General features: G+C 32.6%; 1 protein-coding gene and 1 long non-coding RNA gene across 5 annotated transcripts in view; one reads left to right on the top strand and one right to left on the bottom strand.

Annotated features, from left to right (window-relative positions):
* The window catches only part of LOC107170332 (signal-induced proliferation-associated 1-like protein 2), a 52,830-nt gene that overhangs the window by 9,440 nt on the left and 17,726 nt on the right, over positions 1 to 25,664 (bottom strand). Inside the window, exons 2-3 of one of the 3 annotated variants that reach the window (XM_089227505.1) lie at positions 9,590 to 9,699; positions 1,318 to 1,849 (exon numbers count right to left, since the gene is read on the bottom strand). In XM_089227505.1, the coding sequence (XP_089083631.1) occupies positions 1,318 to 1,840 (523 nt within the window). In that variant the 5' untranslated portion in view covers positions 1,841 to 1,849; positions 9,590 to 9,699. The remainder of the gene's footprint in view (positions 1 to 1,317; positions 1,850 to 9,589; positions 9,700 to 25,664) is intronic. The other 2 variants (XM_089227504.1, XM_089227506.1) reach the window with 2 other exon arrangements.
* Positions 9,610 to 10,274, top strand: LOC149056305 (uncharacterized). 2 transcript variants are annotated; one of them, XR_016191683.1, is made up of 3 exons: positions 9,610 to 9,725; positions 9,840 to 9,925; positions 10,037 to 10,274. It is a non-coding gene; the product is annotated as an uncharacterized LOC149056305 (long non-coding RNA). The 2 variants fall into 2 exon arrangements; XR_016191682.1 differs by having other exon boundaries at positions 9,840 to 9,929.

Below are 25,664 nucleotides of genomic sequence, written 5' to 3'. Positions count from 1 at the left end.
GTAAAGTCTACTTGAGATTGTCACATTTTTTATTTTATTCCGTTATACCCTAAAAAATTATATTAAAATATGTTTATCCTACTTATATTTTTGAATAAGTTGATATTAAAAAATCAAGAATGTGTTAAAGTCAATCTTAAGTAGATTTGACAACAAATTTCAATCCGCTATTAAAATTCTTATCGCTTCACTATATAATCGTCGATACATATTATCTATTCTTATGTTGCGCGTATGTTAGACAGAAAATCACTGCTTCCAATTACCTAATCATACCTGTTATTTAAGGAGTTAAGGGGTTTAGTAAAGTCAATTCTAATGACATTTTGAAAAGAATTTATTAATATGTTTAATCTTAAAATATATATTTAAATACAAATTCAAAATACCTTAAAAGTTGTCCTATTGGAGATCAAATGGGAAAATATTTACAGTTGATTTATCAAATTCTCACACTATATGTAGAACATAATTTTATCTGTGCCATAGTTTCTATTTCTTGATATCAATACTTAATAAATTTTAACAAACATTCAAAAAACAAATCAAAAAAATTAATCTGTACGAATTTGGATTGAACTTACAGTTACTATAAAAAAATTTAACAAATCACTAAGACATACATTTCTTCAATACGCATCGTAAAGAATTTGGTATAAGGCTATTGTGAATTGCGTCTTCGTAGGCTTGCCCCATGCAAAATCATTTTCATGGATAAATTAAGGGTTGCGTATGACGTTCTCTCAAGTTTGTAAATTAAAGAAAATGGGAGTTGTGAAGAACATAGCAGTTCAATTATTAAGTGAATTTTACGCTGTGGTATTGCCGATTAATTATATTATTTTGAAATATTAAATAATTAATTGATATTGGGCGATTTTGATGCATTTAAGGAAGGTATAACAGTATAATATATTTTGATATATTATAGTGTTGTAGAGGTCCAAACAAAATTTGTCAATGCAGCAGTGGCTGTGACTGGCTTTTACGACAATTGACTAAGTACGTACACGATTATATTACATCCATTGTTTAAAGTTTAAATAATTCCTAAATGTCACTTAACTATTTTGCCAGTCTCATCAATTATATATTTTATACGATACACAACCGTACACAACATGTACCTATAGTTATTGCTTCTGAAGTGAAAAGGGTCGAGAAGTTCGAAATAGTAGCATATAATAAGGAGCCCACCACTAAACCCTGTCAGATGTTCCGGGGCCCGATGGACTTCAATTAGGTCTTGGCGTCGAGAGGCGGACGGGATTATAGCCATCGGACAACTGCAGTAAACAACGGTAAATAATAACTCACTGTTACCATCGATCATGTCCAACACGGTAGGTCGGTAGTCCTGGAGCAGCGTGAAGAAGTTTTCACCGGCGGACGCCCTGCCGGCCGAATTCCTATCGGAAGATATGACGTCAATGGAACCGTGACTGCCGTATTCCCGTTTCAACAGCGGGCTGACCATCGGCCGGTCAGTGGCCGCGGCCCGGGAGTCGACGTACGCAGTGCTGCCGCCAAAGTGGTGGCCGACACCGACGCCTCGTTGTTGGTGGTGTTGTTGTTGTTGCTGCTGCTGCTGCTGCTGCTGATGGTGGTGATGGTGGTGGTGGTAGTCCGTGTGGTGTGTGAGCTCCAGACTGGAGTTGCTCCGGTACAACGGATCTTGGACAATCCTTTGCGGCTGGCCACGGGCCGACGACAGGCCGGCGTTGGTGCGGGCCCGCAACACGTTGCTGTTGTAGTAGTCCATCGCTTGGGCCGCATGTTGACGCGCCGTGCTAGTGGAGGTGGTGCCGCCGTTCCGCGTGCCTCCTTCTAGGCCTATCATCACAATCCACTGCGAACGAGAAAAAAAAATCGTGAGTACAGTGCTGTCGAAAACAACGTCATAAAAAATGTATACGCTTAATTACTATTTATGCAATATATAATATTATAATATGATGACAATATTATCTACCAAAATAACATAGTAATATGATATATTTTTTTCTTATATAAATTTTGTTTACAAAAATGACATGTACGACACAGGAAAACGGTTTTATACAGCGTACCATATAGACTTAATATTATATTATACTCAGTGGCGTAGCCAGGAATTTTGTATGGGGGGGGGGGGCTAAGTCTCACAAAAAATTCAAAAATACAAATAACATATTTCTTTTATTTACGTTTTTTTTTAAAAATTATATATACATATATAAACATTTTTATTTATTTATTATGCCTACAGGCTCCAATTTTTTAACTGCATCCTTCTTGGCTATAGCCTACAATAGCTAAAATAAACACAGTCAATGGGGGGGGGGACTATAGCCCTCTTAGCCCCCCCTGGCTACGCCACTGATTATACTAATAGCTTATACCTCGCGTTATCAGAAATTAATAAAGTGCCTTCTATTACGCACCTTCTATTCACCGATAATCGATGTACAAAAATCAGAGAAACCAAACTTTTACCTACCTAATATTGTAATACTAAAAAAATAAAAATAATTTATAGCTTCTAAAATATTTATACGATTTATTCCGGGCCTGGTGCAAATTAGCTCATTGCAGTCATGCGTTTTTATGATCTTCCACAAGTCTGCAACAAACATATATAATATATTTATGCAGTCGGTTAAAATGTATTGCACGTTTTTTTTGTTTTTTTTTTTTTCGAACGCTGTAAATAAGAATAAGGACAGCCGACGGCAAATCGCCCGCCGCTGGTGCAGCGCCGTGTATGACTGCTAATTATTGTACACCACGCGAATCTCTGATTGAAATGTGAGCTTACATAGTGTACCTATAATATTACATTATGAATAATTCATTCTCAATTCGCTCCGGCGCGTTGTGTTCGACGACTTCAATGGCGTTCACAGGAGTACCGCCGATTAATGAATAATACATTTTGAAAATTCGGCGGAAGTTTGAATTTGAGAATAATAATAAGAAAAAAAAATCAAATAAAAACGGTTGCCGGAAAACGTGTCGCTTGCTAAATATATATAGGAAATCGGTATAACACAATGTGCTCTTATTACGTAAGGATATGTTAAGAAATCTATCTTGTATATTTTTTCCGAATTACAAATAAAATATGTAAAAATATGTTAAAGTCCTCATAGTACTTTTATATGTTTAGGTACATTTATATATACATATCACGTGATATATCTGCTCGTTGAGTCTTAAGTTATGAACATTCATAATGTCACCTTTATAGATATATACCTATATTATGGTTATTGTGAACATAATATTGAAATTTAGTCAACGAAAGTAAAAAGTTATACAGTTGCAGACCTCGGGCGTATGGAAATTTGTGGTAATATTCAAAACTCAAAAATTTCACAAAAACACGTATATATGATTATGTTTTATCGTGTAGGGGGTATCCGATGAACGCTATATTACATTATTGAAATTACATTTGAATATGTCATAAATCTGTGACGTTTTGATACCCCGATATACCTTGTATTCTTCTAACCTCACGTATAATATAGGTACGAAAAAACGTCAGAAACTCTTTGACGTCAACGGAAACGATTATAGGTACCTAATGGTTTGGAAAAAAATGTTATGTTATATTCGTCCCAAAAACGAATATCAATTATTATAACACAGCGGCAAGTCAGCAAATGCGTAACGCAAACAATATCTTAGGACCGCAGAAAAAAATAAGGTGAATATCGATCAGCACGAGTCGATAGGTCTAAGGTTTCGAATACAAACAGTAAGTACTAAGTAGCAACGTCAGAAACAGGGGCACTAAACAAACGCGCAATAGTAAATTAGTTACCTATATAATAGAACTTAGATTATAATGGAAATTCATAGTATAATAGAAATTCGTTGATCTAGTGAACATATATGGTTATAAATTATAGTCAACTATTTTTAATTATTTATATTGTATAAGTGAGTTATTGTGTATAATATATATACGCCATTCGCTTATAATGCATACAATTATGCACATACATTGTAAGCACATTAGCTAAATTCATTTTCTTATTTTCTACGTCACAAACAGTCAAATATCAATTGTAGTTAATACTAATTACTGACGATTTAATTTATATTTTAATTTTAAAATTACTAAAATACTTAGGTACATTTAATTTTAAATAAATTTAATTCGTTTTACATTTTAATTTAATTACAATGGAATGTATATAGATATCACCTACCTATAAGCATTAAATCAATGATTTTTTTTTCATTCAGTAGATATTGTAAAAAAATCTACAAGTAAAAAATTATTGTTGTTATTATTATTATTATTATTATTAATATGATAAAATAATTAGAAACTATTAAATTATAATTCTGATATGTTACAGAGAAAACACCAGTAATATATTTGTATGCATAATATTATACAATCATACAATTTACAAGATTGTAATAAAACGTCTGCTTACGGGCATCCCTTAATAGCGGGCATATTCCTGTATGGTGTCCATTATATAAAGGTATTTATGAAGTATGCATAAGAAAAATGCTCTAATTCTTATAAAATACTTTTTTATGTATAATATATAAAAGTAATATACCTACAATAATTGGAATTATTTTAAAAGCTTAGGTAGCATAAAATTATCAACAAGTTTCTTGTACTGATATTCAATTTTATATTTATGTATACTGTATAGGTACAAGTTGGTCAAGTTGCATATTATCGACCTCGGTTTAGGGGTTTACCCCTCCCCCACCTCATAAACGAATTCTGCGAATGTCACCGAGTAGTCCGCATTGTTATTATCATTGCACCCATGGTCATCTCATGTTCTATATAATATGATTAATATAATATGATACACCAACATTAACCGCCATTAGAATATCAGAATTGACCGTCGTTGGCGCCTAGTAGGTTGTAACGGAAGACGCCCGTCTCAAAAAAACATAAAAACGTCAGCGATAAAAAAAAAATAACCTCTTACGCATACAACACTTGACCGATCACAATAATGCACATTTCGACACATTGTCACTGAGCGTAAATGCCTCTGCAGGGGCGTCATTTCACATTTTTTCATCGGATGCAAAACCAATATTGAAAATCTAAAGTAATATCAAAATTACTCGCATCGCTTGCATGATTGTGTACCATTTTATTATTTGTATCACAGATTATATAATATTATAAATTATAATAATCTGATTGAATAATACACGTGAACTATATTATATTTTTTATGCGTAGTGGTGCTCCACAAAATATTGTGATAAATAAAAAAAAAAAAAACTAAAATCATTGTTATTTGTTTTATACTATGATTCTATGAAAGAATCTACACAAAAAGTGTGTTAAAAAAAATTCATGGGATGCATTTGCACAGCACCCTTGCATCCCGCAAATGACGCCACTGAAATACCTCCCCACATTTTTATTGTATCGTGTTATTGTTTTTCCATCTCAAAATACGTTTTTTCAACGGTGTAAGTAACATTATATTATACTAACTATAAGCTATATTAAAAGATTATATCCAAGTAGATATTATCGAATTCATGTAAAATGCAATATATTGATCGTCGAAGATCGTAAACTAATAACTAACATAACCTATATATACTATAACAATAGTTAAGCATAATATTTAGAGTATTAAAACTCACAATATATAATAAACTGTACCAGTGGAGACAAATCAAAATAGTGCAAAGATGAAGCTGTCCGTTACTAGGTAATCAATGTATTTAAATTTAAATAAATATCATTGGTCAGGAAAAATCGAGGGAAAAATATCCATCTATTCCGCCTATTCAGTGAGACCGCGTGCACAATAAATAATTTTCCACGCAGCCATACATACTGTACATATCTATAGCTTATAGGTACCTATATATGATAATACAAATAAATTACCAATACCATGGTTACGCACAACGCATAAATGTATAATAACGAAAATCCTTCACCCTTTATTAAATCATTTAAGATCATCATAGCTCAAGCCTGCAGATGAAATGTTCTCTGCTATTAAATACGGAATGCCTACGGGCTGCCGCATTCCAAATGAAAATTAACTTTCTTTTATAAGGAATCTATTGATGATTATAGTAAAATGTATGGATTATGCTGCATAATCATGTGTATAAATGTATCATTAAGTTTAATAAAGGGTGAATTAATTTTTAAATCAATTTTGAAACTTCTCATATTTACACATATTTTAAATTCCGTCATATATATTTTATGCGTTTTATATAATCGCAAAGCGTATTTAATAATATTTTTAATTTAAAACATTTTACACTTGATGGATTTTTGGATTTTTTTTAATATTGCCAATTCTTTCAGAGTAATCTTACAGAGTATTCTAAACTGAATAATATTTTTAAATTTTAATGCATTAATTATAAGGGTATTTAGTGATAGGTTTTTATCGTACATTAAATTCAGAGAGTAATTATTATAACTATAACGACCATAACCCATAATTATATGCACATAACATTGTTGTAATACTGCTGAAACATTGTAAAAACATTATTAAGTATGTCGTTACAATCAATTCTAATAAATAATAAACAAAAAACCTAAACAAAAGTGATGGCCAAAAATTACTGACTACGTCACTCGCGATTATTGCAACGCACCCCCCCCCCCCCCCCAAACTTCGGAACGCTAGGCGGAATATCGTCGTCACTAGTCGCGGTCGAGGTATTTTCAAGGGTCCACAAAACTATACGCACAAACACAAAATGCACACCGGCCGACCGGGGAGACATCCTGCGGGGCAATAAAAGTCGGAATTCCGAGACGAAAACGCGTACGATACCTACCTAATACATATACGACGACGAACACATATAAAATAACACAATAAAGGACCGGCAGCATCAGAACTGTGCAAGTGGTGATCGAGAGAGACGACGAAGAGGTCTCCTATACTGGTGTGCGTCGCTGCAGCGTGTTCGGCGGACCAGTATGCCATCTGTCGCGCAGTCCTCTCGTTTAATACTACCATTATATTATTATTATATTTTATTTAACATTCTATATGGTAGGTATATATCATATACAGTATAATATACACGCCGAATACCATTGCGGCGGGGGCGGCTGCGCATTTTGACCTGTGAGCTGCAGGGTTGTGGGATGGCGAACAGATTTAATTGTCCGGAATGCCGCGAGGGGATCAGCAGGCCAATGGGCGTTGTTGAGGCGGGGTGTGGAAGATGAGGGAGGTTTTCGATGCACAGGAAATCGAATACAAGACGTAAAATAATAATAATACACCGATTAGAATGCGATGCGGGCCGCGACACGTACACCTAAAATTCAGGATGTAGCACGCAGCAGTTCTATCATCAGTGTATTTAATGCTTATCCTTTTTTGTTTGCTGGAAAAAAGAAAATCACGACTATTTACGTGTATACATAATATAATAAACCTAGGTAATACTACAGTTTACGTATAGTAAGTCCCAAAAGTATCATATCCACACCCAAATTGTACCTGTGTTCTATCGTTGGTTTTTATCTTAATAATTTACATCCTCATAACTTTAAAAAATATTAAAATATCGTAAAAAACCAATTACATAAATAATTTTGACCAAAGGATAATTCGTAAAAATAATTAAATTCAACAACACAAAATTATAAAATTCAACAGACTTTGTACCATTTTGTACGTTTATAAAATACAACACATGCGAGTATAGCAAGGACAACACAGGAAAAATTGTTTTACATGAGACAACTATACTCCCTCTGTATTTTGGTAATTCTACTAAAAATACTGAGAGAGTATAATTTAGTAATTTTATCCCGTGCAAAACAGTTTTGGCTGTGCCGTAAAAGACGGTGACAACACTGACAACACATGCGGGTTTAGCGTCCTCTTAAATTACAATAAAATTGTAATAGATATTAATGTCAAAAATCCACATTTAAATATATTGATATGTCACGGCCTCGCCAAGATACTTTGGGTGATAAGCTCTTTTACTTATATAAATATGCATATTATAAAAAATTATAAATTCATAATGCTTGAAACGATTCGCTGCGTTATCCATATTTTTCTAAATTGTCGAATATTTTCAACAGTAATCATAACTTATAAACTATTATAATATAACCGATATAAGCCATTATTTTTAATTAAGGCTAAATATAGTATATATTGTTAACAATTTCTTAATTCCATTCGTTTTACCATCATGTTCACTCTAAAATATGTTTATTTTAGTGGCCCTGTACCATTTCAAAGAAAAAAAAAATTAAAAAAACGAGATAACCTGAACACAAATTCTGATTTTCAAACATGATTCTGACTGTGACCTGTTGCTAAACCTCTAATATCATATCATATATTGTAAATATGAATATCAGTACTTAAAGCGTTCACTCATATTTAGTTATACAATATATTATATGAATTGAAGTGTTGTTGAACAACATTAGCAACTGCGTCTAAATAGAAACGTGGTTTCTCGGAGACATAATTGAGAGATGTCGAATTCGACATAAATAATGTATATAGACATGTTACATGTATATTATTATTATATTATATTGAACACTAAAATTGAGAACGATGAAAAGATCTTCTGTAATTGGAACGGACCGAGACGACTGCCGGACGTTGACACGACCAGTGTTATTGTCATCACGAAAAATTAATTAATATTAACTAGTATGATACGCATCGACATGAGTATATTGTAAGTCATCTAAAATTTTTTTTTTTTAAAGTTCACAAAAACAATTAAAATTGAGGAGCCGATTCAAAACCGTCGAAGAAAATATTAATAATATTGTATTGTCGTGGGGTTCCACTTCAGTATGTGACCGTGTGCAACACGTGAATTAATCTAGTTTTTCGTTTTCACATATGACATGTTAAATAAATTATAATGACAGCGAAACGGTATCTGTACGCATTCATAACGATCAACGATCTATGAGCTGTGGCACATTATGTGAGCAAGGCGCGTCCGTTCGTCCCATTCTCGTAACGTCGATAACACTTACACATACGCCGATGACAACGGTACGGTATAGAAATATTGTAGAATAGAATATACATTAAACATAATGTGTATCATCCATTCCAGACTTACGTAACTATTTAATCGTGCAAGTGCATTAGCTCGCCATGGCGTATACCTTATTCGTTAACCCGGTTTCCAATTCAACGACTAATCGATCTAAAAAATAGTATTATTTCGTTAGTAAAAGTGTAAACGCGTATTATCAGCTATAATATTATAGAGCATTGTATAACGCACAGGCGTGTGTTTAATGGTGCGACAATGTATAGAAAAAGTGTTTTAATTTAAATCGTATACTATGCGATTCACCAGTCACACAATAATAATAATAATAATAATACTAAATAATATATTATACTCTGATATCCAAATACGGATTTCGAGCGGTTTTGAATACAGTACACAAGCGAACGGGCGTGGACGCGACGATGTCACGAACGTCATGATAATTTATAAATTTGTATATTTTAATAACACTCATATATATTAATTATTATAATATATAATAATAAAAATACTGCACGATTATATACATCAGTGGTGTGTAAGAATAAAAAATTTAAACCTTTTATAGAATCGTCGTCATACAGTAAATTTGGATGTTGAGTGTTTCGACACGGTGGAAAGACTCGAGAGAGATGATACCACCGCGCTGCATAGTATCATATTGTGTTCCTGAAAAACGGACGAAAAATCAAACGGTTTGTAATATAACTATATATTATTTTAACAAGCACAAATAGCGGAACAATTTTATTAAAAACACATTGAACGGGCGTAACGAATAATGCGCAATTCATTTTTTTTCTCTACAGAAGTCATACTTGTGCGCGTAAAAATTTAACCGCGGAAAGTGGTTGTCGCTGCCAAGGACAAACTGTATAACATCGTGTGAGCGAGTGTATGTATGTAGTATTAGCGGTAATATGTATGACAATACAAGTTTGCTAATTATAGTATGGCTATAAATATAATTATTATATTTATGTACCTTTTTGTTCTCTATTTCTAGTCGCACACAAACACACATACATGAACTATGTGGTCGCGTGCTGCAATATTTATATTCACCGACCAAACAGAAAATAATTCATCACGAATCGAACCAGCATTTAGCTCGCCCGTTTAGTCATAACGACTTACAAGTTACGACATCCACAGTCGCAGTGGGTATTGTTTATTTACTTATGCATTATGTTTATATTATATTATTATTATGGTCGTATCCATTTTCCTTCATGCCAATGTGCCGTTTTTCTTAGAAAAAATTCAATTTTCCTTTAATTATAATAACAATAATATAATCTACTATGTGTCTGAACATTATTTTTTACTTTTTTTTTTTTAATATCATACATACTGTATTCGGTATTATTTAAATTCATTACATAGTATAAATTAGAACCGTTCATTAGTCAACTAATTACTAACAATATACTATTAAGCTTATTATAAACGATTTCATTCGATAAAATCAAGTGTTACCTCTGCAGGCTATATTATGCTTGTGTGAAAATATATTTACCTCATGATCAATTTTTCATTATGCTTTGTGTATTACGTAGCTCCTCGCAAATAAATTATAGAAATCAACCAATCATATTTTTTTAGGTAATTGATTGCAAAAAAATAAAATCAATACTAGTTTTTTCGGTAGAAAACAGTACCATGGATCCATGGAATTTAATTTTCGTTGTTATTGTCATTATTTAGAATACGTGGTAAGTATTAAGACGTAACCAAAACATAATTTGTAGATGCGAAGTATTGCTGTGAATTCGCACATAGCTGACTCACAGATAAGACTGTATAGGTAATAGTTGTATATAGGATGTATTATAGTGCCTACTGACTAGTAAATATTAATATAATAGTTGACCGCAACACGTCTGTGCAGTGTGTATAATAAATTATATTATAATGATATATTATGCACACGCCACGCGGTAATATAAATATTGAGAAACTTTAACAACAATAATAAAACAAATTACAGTGAACAGTAAATCTAACCGATATAATAAACATTACTTTAGAGACTTAGGGCCATTCTTACAATGATCGGTTAGTGCCTGATAACACTAACCGGAAGAATTTATCATGAGTTAACCGATAGAATTCTACCGGTTAGTCTTAACCGACACTTAACCGGACATTGTAAGAACGGCCTTTAGAGTATAATATAATAAATAATAATATCATTATAACGTCACTACCACACCACCTACTGCGGTTGTAGATTAATTTTGTAATAATCCGAATAAAACATGAATTTTTTGAATACAACGTCATATTGTATGTATACAGTTACTTAACAATATATTAATATATAACATAAACAATACAGTGAATATACTTATATACAGTGGTGTATTGGGGGGGTATACGGGGGTATACGGCGTATACCCAATACGCTATTTGTATCCATGGCGTATAGCTTATGACAAATTAATGATACGTGGGTATACGGCCGTATCTACCGTATATCCTATATGGCAATTTTAAATAATTTATAAATTATTGTAAAATACCTACATTTTGACGAGCGCGAATTGTAATATAGCCTATAGGCTATAGGCTATAGGACGTAAGTGGTAAGTCGTAACAAAGATTTTATATTTTTATATTACGAACAATTTAAAAATCAAGGGTATCACTTATCGCATTCAATTTAGTATATTGTAACACATAAATAAAAGTTGTAGTTCGAGCGAAGCGAGAAAATTTTTTTTAGTTCCTACCTGGTCGATTTCTTCATTATATATATCTACGTGAATAAGGCGTATACCCATGGTTTATTTTAGCAATACATCACTGCTTATATACTGTATATAAGGTTAGGTTAGGTATATAATATACATATACAAGTTGCGATTATTTGTAGTGTCCGAAGGTAATACCTACTTACTATTTACATGTTTTTTAAGCCATCTACCACAACAATGTTACGAATGGTGTAATGAAATTTCTTCGGTCCGACGAATAGACAAAACTTGTAAAATTTTGACACAAAATTCAAAGGATTATAGGGTGTGTATAAAACATTCATTTCATATTTTATACTTTGAGAATTTCCCGTTTCGTTTACATAGATATCTACATAAAAAGTTATTACAGCCACAGTACGACATTCGATCGATTATTTTCAATTATCTTACGTTTTATCAACAATGAAACACTATATTCGTATTTAACATTTTATTTTGAGCCGTTTCTATGGTATTTTTATACACATCAGATTTTAAATCTGAATGGTAATAAAAAAAGGGACATAAATATTGAGTAGATAATATACTACTACAAAACCCAATGCTTGAGCACAGAAAATGTCTTTACCTAAAAGTTTGATGATAGGTCAATTTACTTTAATATTATCAATACTTACAGCACACTATTGAAATTATGAACACAAAATGTGTATGTTATTGTACGTTCGTAAGTTGGAAACAACAAACGAATGAGTATAGCTTCAACTTAAGTGACAAAATACAATTAAAAAATTATATGAAACTTATGTAAATAAGTAAATTGACCAATCACTATCAAAACATACCTACAACGAAAAAAGGTAAAAAAAAAAGTATCTTAGAAAATTAAAATTTTTATCTACTATTTTACGTTATAAAACTATATATACTATGTAACTACTATAACTACCTATTTTATCTGTAAATATACTTTTTTGAATGATGATTTCTTCAATAATATTTTGACTTTGACTTCGTAGGAAATTTATTTTTATATTGTTGATATCAATCACAAATTTACTAAAAATTATAACCATAATTTACAATGAATAATATTTTTATCGGGAATAAAGATCACCTGTTTTATACACATCATCACCTAAATAATTACACACTAGTACTGAAGTACTAAAGTACCTACAAAATTATAACGTATTTTTCGTAATTTCTTACTACACGCCACAGTTGAACTTGAAATATTTATGTAGCTAATATTTTTAAACGGTAAATGGTCATCAAATATCAAAAAGCGAAAACAGTTTATCAGAGTGCATGACCCACAATTTTATTTATTCGACAAATGGAGTATATACCCATTAAATCATTTTCATGGATTTTTGTTCCACACATACAATACTATAACACATATAGCACAACTGCCATAACATAAGGATTAGATTAGCGTAAATATATCAGTAGCCTCTGGTGATGTTTAAATTATCACTGCATAATATGCGAAAGCCCTTAGGTAAATCGAAAAAAAAAATAATAAAAACATCTTAATAAATAAGGAATTATAATAATGCCTAATAATGGTATAATATGATTAAAGTATAATGTTTTTATAATTATAATAACATACACTTACTACATAATATTGCATAAAATAAACGAGTGAAAGAAAAGACGAAAATTACCCACTTCATATACTGAGGGATAAATTCGTTGTAAAACAACATGTTTATATTGGCTAATTACGTTTATTACGATTATGATTATTTATTATTACGTTTTTTTTTTCGTAATATTCTAAAGGGCATATTTTTACCAAGCCATTGCTAACCAAGCCTAAACTAAAAGTGACTTGAAAATTATATATTATACGTTTACAGATATTCCCACCATTCATTGTTTAAACTTTAAAACAATAAGAATAAAATCCTACTAAATTCTGAGAAGTGCTTGAAGGTCTTAAAAAACAATAATTATTATTGTAGTATTTTTTTTTCACATCAATGGTATTATTGTATTAAGTAGTGTGCAGTTGATCGCAAGTTCATTTGTTTTAGCTTCAAAATCGCAGTTGATATTATAATTAATGACTATTGAATATTGAAAATTGGTTAATTATTTTCTATTGAGTATTATGATTATAAAAAAATTAACGACATTTCTTTATTCTTAATCTAATTTGCAATTTCCTAGGTTTTTTCTTTCTTAAACTTTCATTTGTTTGTATTTTGTTTATATAGAAATAATTTCATCACCATATAAATGTATAACTATAAATTAATATATAATTAATAACACTATTTATACAATATTTAAAATACAAATATAACAAGTATAATGTAGTATGCATAACACCTTCGGTACCATACTTATTTTTTTTTTAGTTAAATTTAAATTAATATTTTAATATTAATTAATAATTATTTATTAACTAGGTACATCCATGTTAAATGATAATAATATTAAATGTTTAAATAATATTATTGCACCAGTAAAGAAAATCAATAATTATTAATTTCTTAATGTTTCACAAAACGTATATGAAACTGGGTTTTAAACTTCCACTGTGTTATACTGTGCTATATAAACGTGATGCCCGATGGACTTAATAAAAACTGTAGTAGGTATACCTAAAGTATTTTTGTTTTTCACTCTTTCGCAGAATACAACTATATTATTGTTCAAACGCGTATCATACGTATTATTGAGGGTATATATAATACTAAAAAATACCGTCTTTTGAGAATTTTTTTGAACCAGAATTGAGTACACCTATCTCGGTAGTTTTAAATGTTAATGTATTGCCAATCATGGCCGACCCCTCAGTCGAGTTTGAGTATATCTACGCAAAACATTATAAGTAAATAAAAAAAGCGCTTATATGACGGCGGCGGTGGCTGAACTCGAGCCAAGAAATGCGTGCAACGATTTTCCGGGTTGGAACAACCCACCCACCGGCCTCAACTGCATCGGCCTGGCCTATAAATCTCAGCCTTCGATGCGACTTAAATAACGAAACAGTATACACCACTATATATGCCGCATAATAATAATATATTATACCGTACAAATAAGTCGTCGTTTTTTTCACACCATTGTCGGTTTTCATGGACAGAAGTGAAAAATAGCAATATTACTTGGAAAAAATTCGGCCACCACTCTTAGTTTAGTGGTGAGGATGGACGGCGTATAAGTATATATATATATATATATATATGTTATATATCATCACCGCCATCGCAGTAGTGAAATAATCGCGAGCCGATTTCGATCATTAGGCTAAAATAGATATATAAATATACCCCGATCCTCTGTACACATTATACAAGAAGTATTATAGAAACTGAAAATGAATTTCCATCAAATACAGATTATATGATGCACTGAATGCAGCAGAGCAGCAACACTAGAGCTCAATCGACCGGACATTTTTGACCTACTTCTCTTATTGGCGGGCACGACGTTCCGTCGTGTACATACAAACGGCACGCATTTATATTATGTACAAATAACAAACGACGACGATTTTCTCTAGTCTCTCGTTAGTTTTATTAGCTCTATGCGACTTCATAACAAAGAAAATGGTTTGCAAAAACAAAAGAGTTATAAGACGTAAGAACAAAAAGTACAATAATATAATAATAATACATTAGTAACGATTATAATTTATATGTATAAAAAAAAGAACACGCATCTCTTGACAGTCTGCATAAGTGGACACGTGAAGCATATTCATTTTTAATTATACGAATACTTAAGTAGTGCTCGCGATGTTATTATGATAATTCAATGTAATGTTATACAACATTTAAATTTAAAATTTAAAATCAGAAAAAACGGTATGAACGTGGGCCTAGTGTATTTCTTATATTTTGACAGCGTCATTAACATGTTCCACCCTGAAACCGTGTACCTATCTAAAATTCAGATATGAAATGAGTGGTTAAATTAGATTAGTCTTCCTAAATAAGTAATGGACACTTATGATAATATGTGTATATACCATTTTATTTGAATTCAAAATGTTTTTGAACATTATACCTACCTAAAACATTATAACAAATTATATATACATTGTCTATATTAAGTAGGTATATTAACCATACGCGTATTCACATATTACCATTGATTATAGAATAATTCTATAATCAATGATATTACTAATAAACTATAACCTGGCATTTTAAATGTATTATATTCGTGAAATATACAATAATTTTATTCATTTATTTATTTTATTTAATTTTTATTTCTTGAAATGAAAATACTGGGTTTCTCGCGATGGTGCCAAGTAAAATCAAACGAATCGTTTGTTATTTTAATAAAAGTTTTCAACCAAATTCAATTGTAATTTAATAAAACACATTAAGTATAGTAAAATGTAATGTAGAACCTGCGAACCGAGTTAGTGAACATCGTTAATTTATCATTACTCATTATAATATAGTAAAAGCAGCTAGTGAAAAAATTTGAATATGCCTACGTAATCTTAGAACGACACAAAGTATAATACTATGAACAAAATAGGTGCAGTGCTGAGTTTGACAAATTATACAGAGCAAAGCTTAACACAAGTCGTCCTTGTGAAAACCATTTAGCGCGTTGCACTGCAGCTAAATGTAAAATAATATAGAGTATAAGTTGTGAATGAAATATACGAGTTTCACAAATTTTATTTTGTTGTTTCTTTCACTTAAAATAATAATAAATTATATCATGAAGCAAGAACGTAATACTAAGCAAATACAAATAAATGTAAATAACAAACCCGTGTACCGTCCATGGTGGACGTAACATTCAATTAAAGTAAGACCCGTGGTAACTTTATTTACAACACCCATAAGCAGTCTTATGTAGATACTAAGAAAAAGTAATAATGAAACGCATTTTATTTTTTGCAGGTTGTTGTTAATTGTAATCAACAAGTAGTAATGATTGGTAAACGCAATTTTTTTATAAAAAAAAAACACTATCGCGCACCTAACTTTAATTTTGAACAAACTAATAATGAATTTACAATGGAAAGCAAACTTATTTTTTAATGAAACTATGAAAAATGGTATTTAATAGGCAGCTATATTATAAGCAATATAATATATCATAAGCACTTAAAGCAATACATAGCGAGGTTTCGTTATTACTTATAATATATTTTGTATATCCATCGACGATAATTTTTTTTCAAATATTTCGAAAGGAGGCGGTTGGAAAATTAATTAACTGATACAAATCAACGAGTCGGCTAATAATCGTATGAAAACATAATATAATTGTGAGGTCGAAATCCTGTACACACACCAAACTCGGGTTCGTGGAAAAACGTCCATTGCGTCTTAATAAGACAAACCGTATATTAGTGTATGTGCGAAACAAGCCGACGCTGCGCTCATGCATGTGCACATTACGGACCACCGGCTGCAACGACATTGCAGTATAATAATAATATTAATAATAATAATATGCACCAGGAAAACCGAACGTCGTGTGATTCGTATCGGACACGTCACACGTGCGCAACGCGGTTGTTACGTTAGTCATCTCAGTATCATAATAGATATTAGAATAAAATAATATGGTACTGGATTCAGTTCGTCTACCAAACTTGAAGTGATCATCTATTCCATTTTTGTCGAATTATAATCCGCCAACTATACCACCCCATATAATTCGGAAAGAATTAGAATTTATTGGCAGTAGTATAACCGAAAAAATTTAAACTAGAGCAAGACAAAAAATGGATGACCCACTATGACGTACCCAAAATATGAAATTTTATGTCACATAAATAATTTTTTACAGCTAAAACAAAAAACGTTATATTTTTAAAATTTATCACACATCCTCCGATTTCAAGCTTAAGCGTTGCCTAAAAAACACCATTCTGATCACCACGCCTGCGGAACTAGGGACCTCCGGTAGTCTGTAACTATCTGCTGTATATAGTGATAAATGAAAAACACATAAAACTTTGAATCAACTTTGCCTTGTCCGTAACTGTTTATTATGGTGAAAAATATGTAGAAGGTTCACAAATTAGAGCTTTTGGCGGAACTTCATTCCTCTTTGATCGAAAAAGGCTGTAGTTGCAAATTGCAATAGAAGAATGGAGGAGACAAGATGATGATCCGTCAATATTAAATGATTCAATATTTAAAGATTTTTGAACGGCACGTGACATTAATCTTTTTGGAGAGTAATTTATTATTATTATTTTTAAGTAGGTGACAACATATTTTCAAGTGTATAACAACTTTTTAAAATAAAATTATATTTAATACAATTAAATTAAATAATATAATATAATTAATAGGTAAATCTTTATAAATTATTTGCAAGTATTTTTTGTATCCCTCCAAATATTTACCGGTAAAGTAGGTAAATCACTTACGACACGGTTACCAATACATAAGGATAACGTAGCAACGTTTCAAACTAAAGAATAAAAAAAAAAACTATTATTACGTAATTTTACCATTAGCTTTTTCCGATAAATTTCTTTTACACAATTGTTTTTGACAAAACACAACAAAGAATAACAACACATAAACGCAACGTCGATAACGTGTTGTACTTAAGGGAGAGAGGTACGTAAATTGTATTTTTACGAGTACGACGACCGCGTAGGCCGAGCATGTTATGGTACAACGATGCCGTGACGATATGGGGGGGGGGGCAAAGTAATGACGTTGTCGTTTGCTGTCCCGGGAGAGGAGGTCGTCACACGAAAACAGAACAAAAAAATAAATAAAAGCAAAATAATCTACTACCTACACCGCGGAGTTCCTACTTCCGATCCGTTGGCAACGGTGGTCGGCCGGCTGGATTGCCCCTCGGGGAAAATACTAGTAATATTAGAAAATACTAGAAAATATTAGTACAGTGCGTGCGAGTACATATAGTGTTATTATTATCTACCCGCCTGCCTGGTCGACAGTAAAAAATTTATATGAAAACGTCAATAGGAACGTCCTTGCGGTACGGAAAATCCGGTAAACGACGCCCCCGATCACGTGTCGTTACTACGGTTATCTTTCTCATCAAGAAAGTATAAATGGTCGTGGTTGGGTCGTTTACGCAGTCTTATCAAATCACGCACACATACGTCACACGTACACACACACACAAACAATACTGCACACCGTCAGTGTGATTTTTTTCCACATTTCTTCGATAATTAATTAATTCATAGTTACACTTTATTTTTGTTTCATCATTATACGCGGCAACACTTGACTGACGTCGTGTTAGTAACATCTGGCAGACACGGGAAGAAGAACGGGGAAGACGGTAAATAATAATAATTGTAATTATTATTATTTTTATCTCGACCGCCCGTAACGATGTATTCGCGTGGGAGGAGGACCTCGTTTTCGGTACGCACCGTATAAACGCGTTGCCCCGTGTCCGTTCTGCAGTGTTCGGACTGCAATAACTATAATCTTTTATAATAATAAATATATGATACTAAAATTCTAAACTACAACAGGCACTATAATAATAATAATAATATATATATAGGTACTAGAAGACGACAACGCGCTGCAGGTGAACGACCTACGTGTGGTATACAACTTCTACTATACTACTACTACTACTACCGTAGTTTTTATACCATACATTATGCCATTAAACATACTCACATTTAATACCGCGTTATTACTATTATAATATACTACATTATTACTATATGTACGACTTAAGTAGTTACGTAAGTATAACACTTATATCGTACAAGACACAAGACAAACCCAATCGGTACTGATATACCTACACCCGACTCGTATAATAATATAATGTTATTATAAAAAATTCATGCAATAAGCCAATAACGCACGAGCGGACCTCGACAACGTTTATGTTTGCCTTTGAGTATATGGTTATAATTATAATTAATAATCCTCTATCTATCTATAATTTCATCGGAAAAATATATTTAAAATTATAAATATAATGGTTATGAAAACTAGCTCAACAAATTTCAGGCTTCGCCGCACCGGCGCAGTAGGCTGCATATAAAAAATATAGCCTCGGTCTGAATTGCACTACCTCGTAATGTTATAATTACACATTATTTTTTTTGAATCCTTCGATGCGAGTCGTATGGACATTTAAAAATCACATTCACGTACACTTTACTGTGTTCAACATGTTGACCGTAATTACTCTTGTAATAATATATAACACATTATTGAGGTGATTATTTACGGCGCGACCACGCAAATATAATTTGTACTTAACGAGAAATGGGATTTCAAAAAGTTAACAATATTTTATATTATGTAGATTATGCCATCAAAACGTCGTTTCGTCTTTAATTATATGTCGCCAGTGGTCTAGACCAATTAGCATCAATATAGATAATACAAGTACCACGACGCCGTGTTACAAATGCCGATGGAAAGGAGAGTCGCCTGAAAACACATTTTATACCTATATAATATTATATCGTTATTAATCGATCAGCGAGTTAAGTCGACGTGGAACGGAAAAATCGGAAAACCCACCACACCTAGTAGATTTACGAACTGCATAAGCATTAAGCGTCGACCTGTGATTAGAATTTCCGCGCCGAATAAGCCGAATCCGGAAGAAGTGTTAAAGCAATGACGTGACTAAAAAAGAGCCATTACTTGAGTCCAGATGCAAAAAGAGGGATATAAAAATATAATAATTTTGCTTAAATTTAAATAAAAATGTCCTTAAATAATTCAAATACCAAGCACATTAGTTAGTTTAAAATTTTATGAACCTGTTATGCTGCAACAGTGTCAGTTTACGGCGAGGGTTACGGTGAGCGAGTGTTATGACTTTTTACGATTACTACAGGAAATTTAAAATGTTATCCAACAACTTTATATGTCCTTATGTGTAAGTATTTTTAATTTTGCAAAAAGCATTTAAGGTTGGGCACATTTAAAATCCGTTAAAATTCTGCTGAGTTCTCGCTCTAATTTCTATAATATATATTGTATATACCTACTATGTACTTTATACTATAAAATGACTATCGATAATTAATGTATTAAAATATGTAATAATATTTGAAAATTGTACGAAATGATTTTAGAAAAAAGATGTGCTGTACTTGGATGTCCGGTATATTTGAATGGATCGAGGAAGGGGCTGGCGAATATTTTTCTCAAAAAGTTCTAATTTAAGCTACAGGTTAAAAGACAAAAAGTTCATCGTACAAGGCGCATTTAAACCACTCACTCGGTCGGGTTGAATATCCGTCCGACTTTAAATTTCTTTCAAAATTTGTACCGGCAAGCCGCCCAACCCACGCCCGCCACCTGCACAGCGCACAACGCGTTTTAATTGTCGCGGCCGAAACGTGATTTTTATTGACCGGACGATTTGTGTGTACTGCAGTGTTTATAACGCGCTCTTATTCATGAGCACATAATAATATACGATATTATCTCCGCGCCGCTCCTACGGGCCGGTACAACATTGCGTCGTTCGAAATCACGTCGTCGTTTATATTATTAAATATTATTATTATTATTATTATTATCACTATTATATATTTTATATTCCAAGGCCGTCGGCCGCCCATATGCGCGGTGGTGGTCTGCGGGCGATGACGAGCGGGGGAAAGGCGTACGCGAGTCTTGAAGATGAGGTAGTGGAGTAAGAGGAGAAGGAGGACGACGTGTTGTTGTAGTCGTTGCCGTCGAACACGGTACGATGGTTTTCGGACACTCGCGAGACACCGGAGAGCATACAACGCGTGCACGTGTGCGCGCGCACTAAGGAGACCCGTTAAAAAACGAGCGCCTGTACAGACCGACAATACGCTTTTCTCGCGGTGGCAGTACACTAAGTGTACTACACTGCGAGTTGTGAGTTTGTGACGGTACATCTTACCCCGTTTTTCATTCCACAATATTATAATAATGGGTGTAAACATATAACAGTACCTATACGTTGTTTGTATTATTTTCTTCGCTCCTCCCCCTCTCTTTCTCACTCTTTTTTTGGTCCTCTCTCCGCCACCATCCAGTTTTCCTATGGTCACATACACCGCTCACACCGCCGTCCACATCTCTGCGGTCTAATGTTTACACGGCACGAACGATGAGCGATGGCGGTGGCCGGTGGTGTACGGGTGTAGGGAATTTTCCCCCTATTCGGCGACCGAAATCCAAACAATGTTTGTTCGAATTGCACTGCGTTTGTTTAGCGTACCGACAAACCACCGCCGCCACCGCAGCCCACACGATGCGAAGTCGGTGAGAAGGGAAGTTGCGGTGATCGAACGTAAAGCAATAATAATAATAATAATAATAATATGTATTTTCTATACGAGTGTGGGATACATGTTACACAAGAAAAACACCACCGCGTAGCCGTACTATCGCGGAAGCCTTGCAAGGGTTGACGCATCGACAAAACCTATGGCTGATTCGAATCGAACTAATATTGTAATATACCTTACTTTTAATCATATATGTTACTACACTTATTTTTTCACCTATACAGAATGCGTGTTGTGGTATTAAAATAAGTATTATCAGTATTGATGGAAAAATCGATACAATGAGGTGGTTCCATGATGGCGAGCAGAATGATTGGTAAACACGAAATACTGTTAATGTTCCATAAATTGAAAGGAAAACCAACTCTAAGAAAACAAGAACAAGAATAAGACGATTTTTCATGTACAAGCGGTAATAGGAGAGGGTGCGACTTCTCCAAAAATTATAACGTGGAATACATTGTATAGAATAAAATAGAGTAATTTTAAGTAAACCGTACAAGGAAAATTTCCAATTATACCCCTCGGGATGCTGTAGTTGATTGTCCAAGTCTTGTATTCATATTATGGGCATATGCGTCATTACATGCTAGTGGTAGCAATTGCTCCCCTACCATTTTTATTGGAGTAGCAAATTAATAGATATGCTACCCTACGAAGCAGTACGAAGTACGAGAAATTTATAAAAAAAAAATACAATTTTATTCAGAAAATCACTACAAGTATAATATTTTTATATTATTACTATTAAAAAAAATCTATTTCTACGACAGAAAAAAATTGTAGCGACTAATTTATTAATCAATTAATGTTGTCTTAATTAATTTAATGTTTAAGAGTTTTTTAAGATTCCACGTGGTCAATGGGGGGGGGGAGGGCTATAGCTCATTAGCTCATGACTTTACTCCAAATGCCGCCCCTGCGTATGGAAGCAGTTTTATGGTAAAACAAATCCATTAACTCAATCCGCTAAAAGGTTTTATACTTCCACGTACATCTCGTGCTGTTTTCATATAATATTATATATGACGTGGACAAGTGGCGTGGAGTCTATTGGAATCGAAATTTGGCGACATTTCGCCGACCTATACGCATCGACCTTCCCACACGCGTCCTCGTGTCTTGGCACATACGCACACTCTAAAATACAACGGGTTACCTAATACCGGATCTGACGAAAATTTTTATTGTTATCTCCTCTGATCCCAATAAATCCAATGCAAATAGTTAAATCACTTAAATCCACCCATTAGTGTGCATAATATAATTTTGTGATATAGATAGATATGGACATCCGAAAAACACATATCATTTATATGATATGACTATAGGCCAGGGGTGGCCAGCGAGAAAAGACTTGCGAGCCACCAAATATATTAATAAATATGGAAGAGCCAAAATGTAAAAAAAAAAAAGTTATATTATTATATAATTTTTATTTATATATATTTATATATATGATATTGTATTATTGTAAATAAGATAAGTTAAGGTATGGTATTTAATAAAATGTGAAGAATAAGATAACAATAATTGTACAATAATCTCAAATTAAATTTTATCTTCATAAATACCATAAATATCAAAATATCATACAGACATACAGACATAGACACACATGGATAATGGATATTATGTCTTCATAGTGTTTTTTGACGTCATGCGTGTAACAACACAACATGAATAAAATAATTATTATGTCTAAGAAACGCAAGTATGAAGAAGAACACAGAGAATTCAAATTACATTAAATGTTACGATAAGATGCGAGCCGCAAAAGTCTATGACACGAGCCGCGGTTTGGCCACCCCTGCTATAGACTATAATATAGTGTCACTAGTGGTGAGACCTAATAACAAAACAACAAAAGGACTACATATAAAAGAGTTATAACTACAATTTTTCCTAGACGAGGGTATGGTGGACAAAGATAACCCTAGCTGTTATATGTGAATTTATACAAAATGTGTTATCGTGTAACGTATACATGGCACCACAATGCCGTCTTCTCAGATCGAGCATGCATCATAATTATAAGTACGTCGTACACTATTGTTGTTCGCATATCGACAGCTCTTAAACAATGTTACGCCTTAACACCTACCTATAAATACGTATGAATAATGTATGATCTATGACCTACAGGCGCGTCATCATAATGCCATATAATATTAATTCACCCTAAAGAGACCTATACTTGTCTTGTATGATGCCGAGTTTTTAAGTCGTATCCGTACTCTATATATACATGGAACAATATGCAAGTAGAGGGGTTATTATCTATAAAGTTGATGGAGATTTATGAGAAAGAAAAAGTCATTTTATAAAGTGCACGATACACAGTCATCGTGATTTCGTTTATCGGTCGAGTCCTACTATTATTTTTTTTACAATTATTATTATGAACCCGGCCGATTACGAACTAGATCTCGTCCTATAAAATAATTAACAATTTCGCGTATATATACGTATATAACATTATAATGTTTAAACAAGTTGTGTGGACCAAATCGTAGCACAACCGCTTGTTAACATTTCTTTCGATTAAATTATGAATGAACATTTTTTCCGCGATTTTTAAAGTGTACGAGCCGTAAATACAATTATAATAAGTATTTGAGATTTTAACTTTTCACCTAGAAATTGATTTAAAACAGATTTTTCTATGGCATATATTGACATGTATTATGTTCAAAAAGTTTTTTACATTATAATTATATTATTTAATCCAGTTACGATACTATGACATTTGATTTAGGCAAAGGTGCGGCAAATCAAGAACATGAAAGAACAAGACTACATAGGCATAATATGACGACCTCTCACTGTACGCCAGATATAATTTTTTTTAAATTAAATAAAAAATTCGTGCGTGCGCATTTTTATTAGTTTTAAATTTAAACAACGCACGAGAAGTCAAGGCCGAGTTAATATATTTGTGTAACCCTGTATGACACTGATCATGCAATATTGGGCTTTGGCCGAGAAAAAACCCACCTACGTGTGTAAGAAAATATTGTATTCAACAGAAGGAGTAGAAAAAATACAGTTACTGCAACGATAGACTGGTTTATTGCTCCAGGCCAGGCTCACCGTGTTTTGTTCCGAATAATATTATTACTAAACCGGCTGCGTGGGTCATTTCGTTTGATAAATTCAGACACGTGCTCTTTTATTGTCAGTACTACAATATTCTCCACTGATTCCTCGCCTAGAGCAGAGTAAACAGAAAATAACGAAAAGCAGAAACGACATTTTCAAACATCGAAGTATTTCGGTACTTATAACCGGAACTAAAATGTTTTTTTTTTATCTAAAATAGGTAGGTATTACAAAAATATTTTACCAAGCTTTAAAATATACATTTTCTGAGCAGTGTTTATTTCGCAATATTGTTTTATATTTTAATTAATTAATAGTTGTTGGCTTGAGATTTGTCTTAAAAAATAGGTACCTATACATTTAGAAATTATTCATATTTTTTTTCTATTAGTCGTATTCGTATATTATAATATTTTTTATTTACAATGTGTACTTTCGTATACAGTTTAAATACACATAACTATTGGAAAATGTTTACAATTTAATAAGTTAAATAATATGAATTTGAAATTAGTACATATTATATTCATTAACACACCCATGCGATTTAAAAATATATAAAATATTTATGTTTATCT

Source organism: Diuraphis noxia, unplaced genomic scaffold, assembly GCF_037042655.1.
Source record: "Diuraphis noxia isolate RWA-SAM2 unplaced genomic scaffold, SU_Dnox_SAM2 contig0004, whole genome shotgun sequence".
NCBI lineage: Eukaryota > Metazoa > Arthropoda > Insecta > Hemiptera > Aphididae > Diuraphis > Diuraphis noxia.
This window is presented reverse-complemented; position numbering and strand designations above follow the sequence as displayed.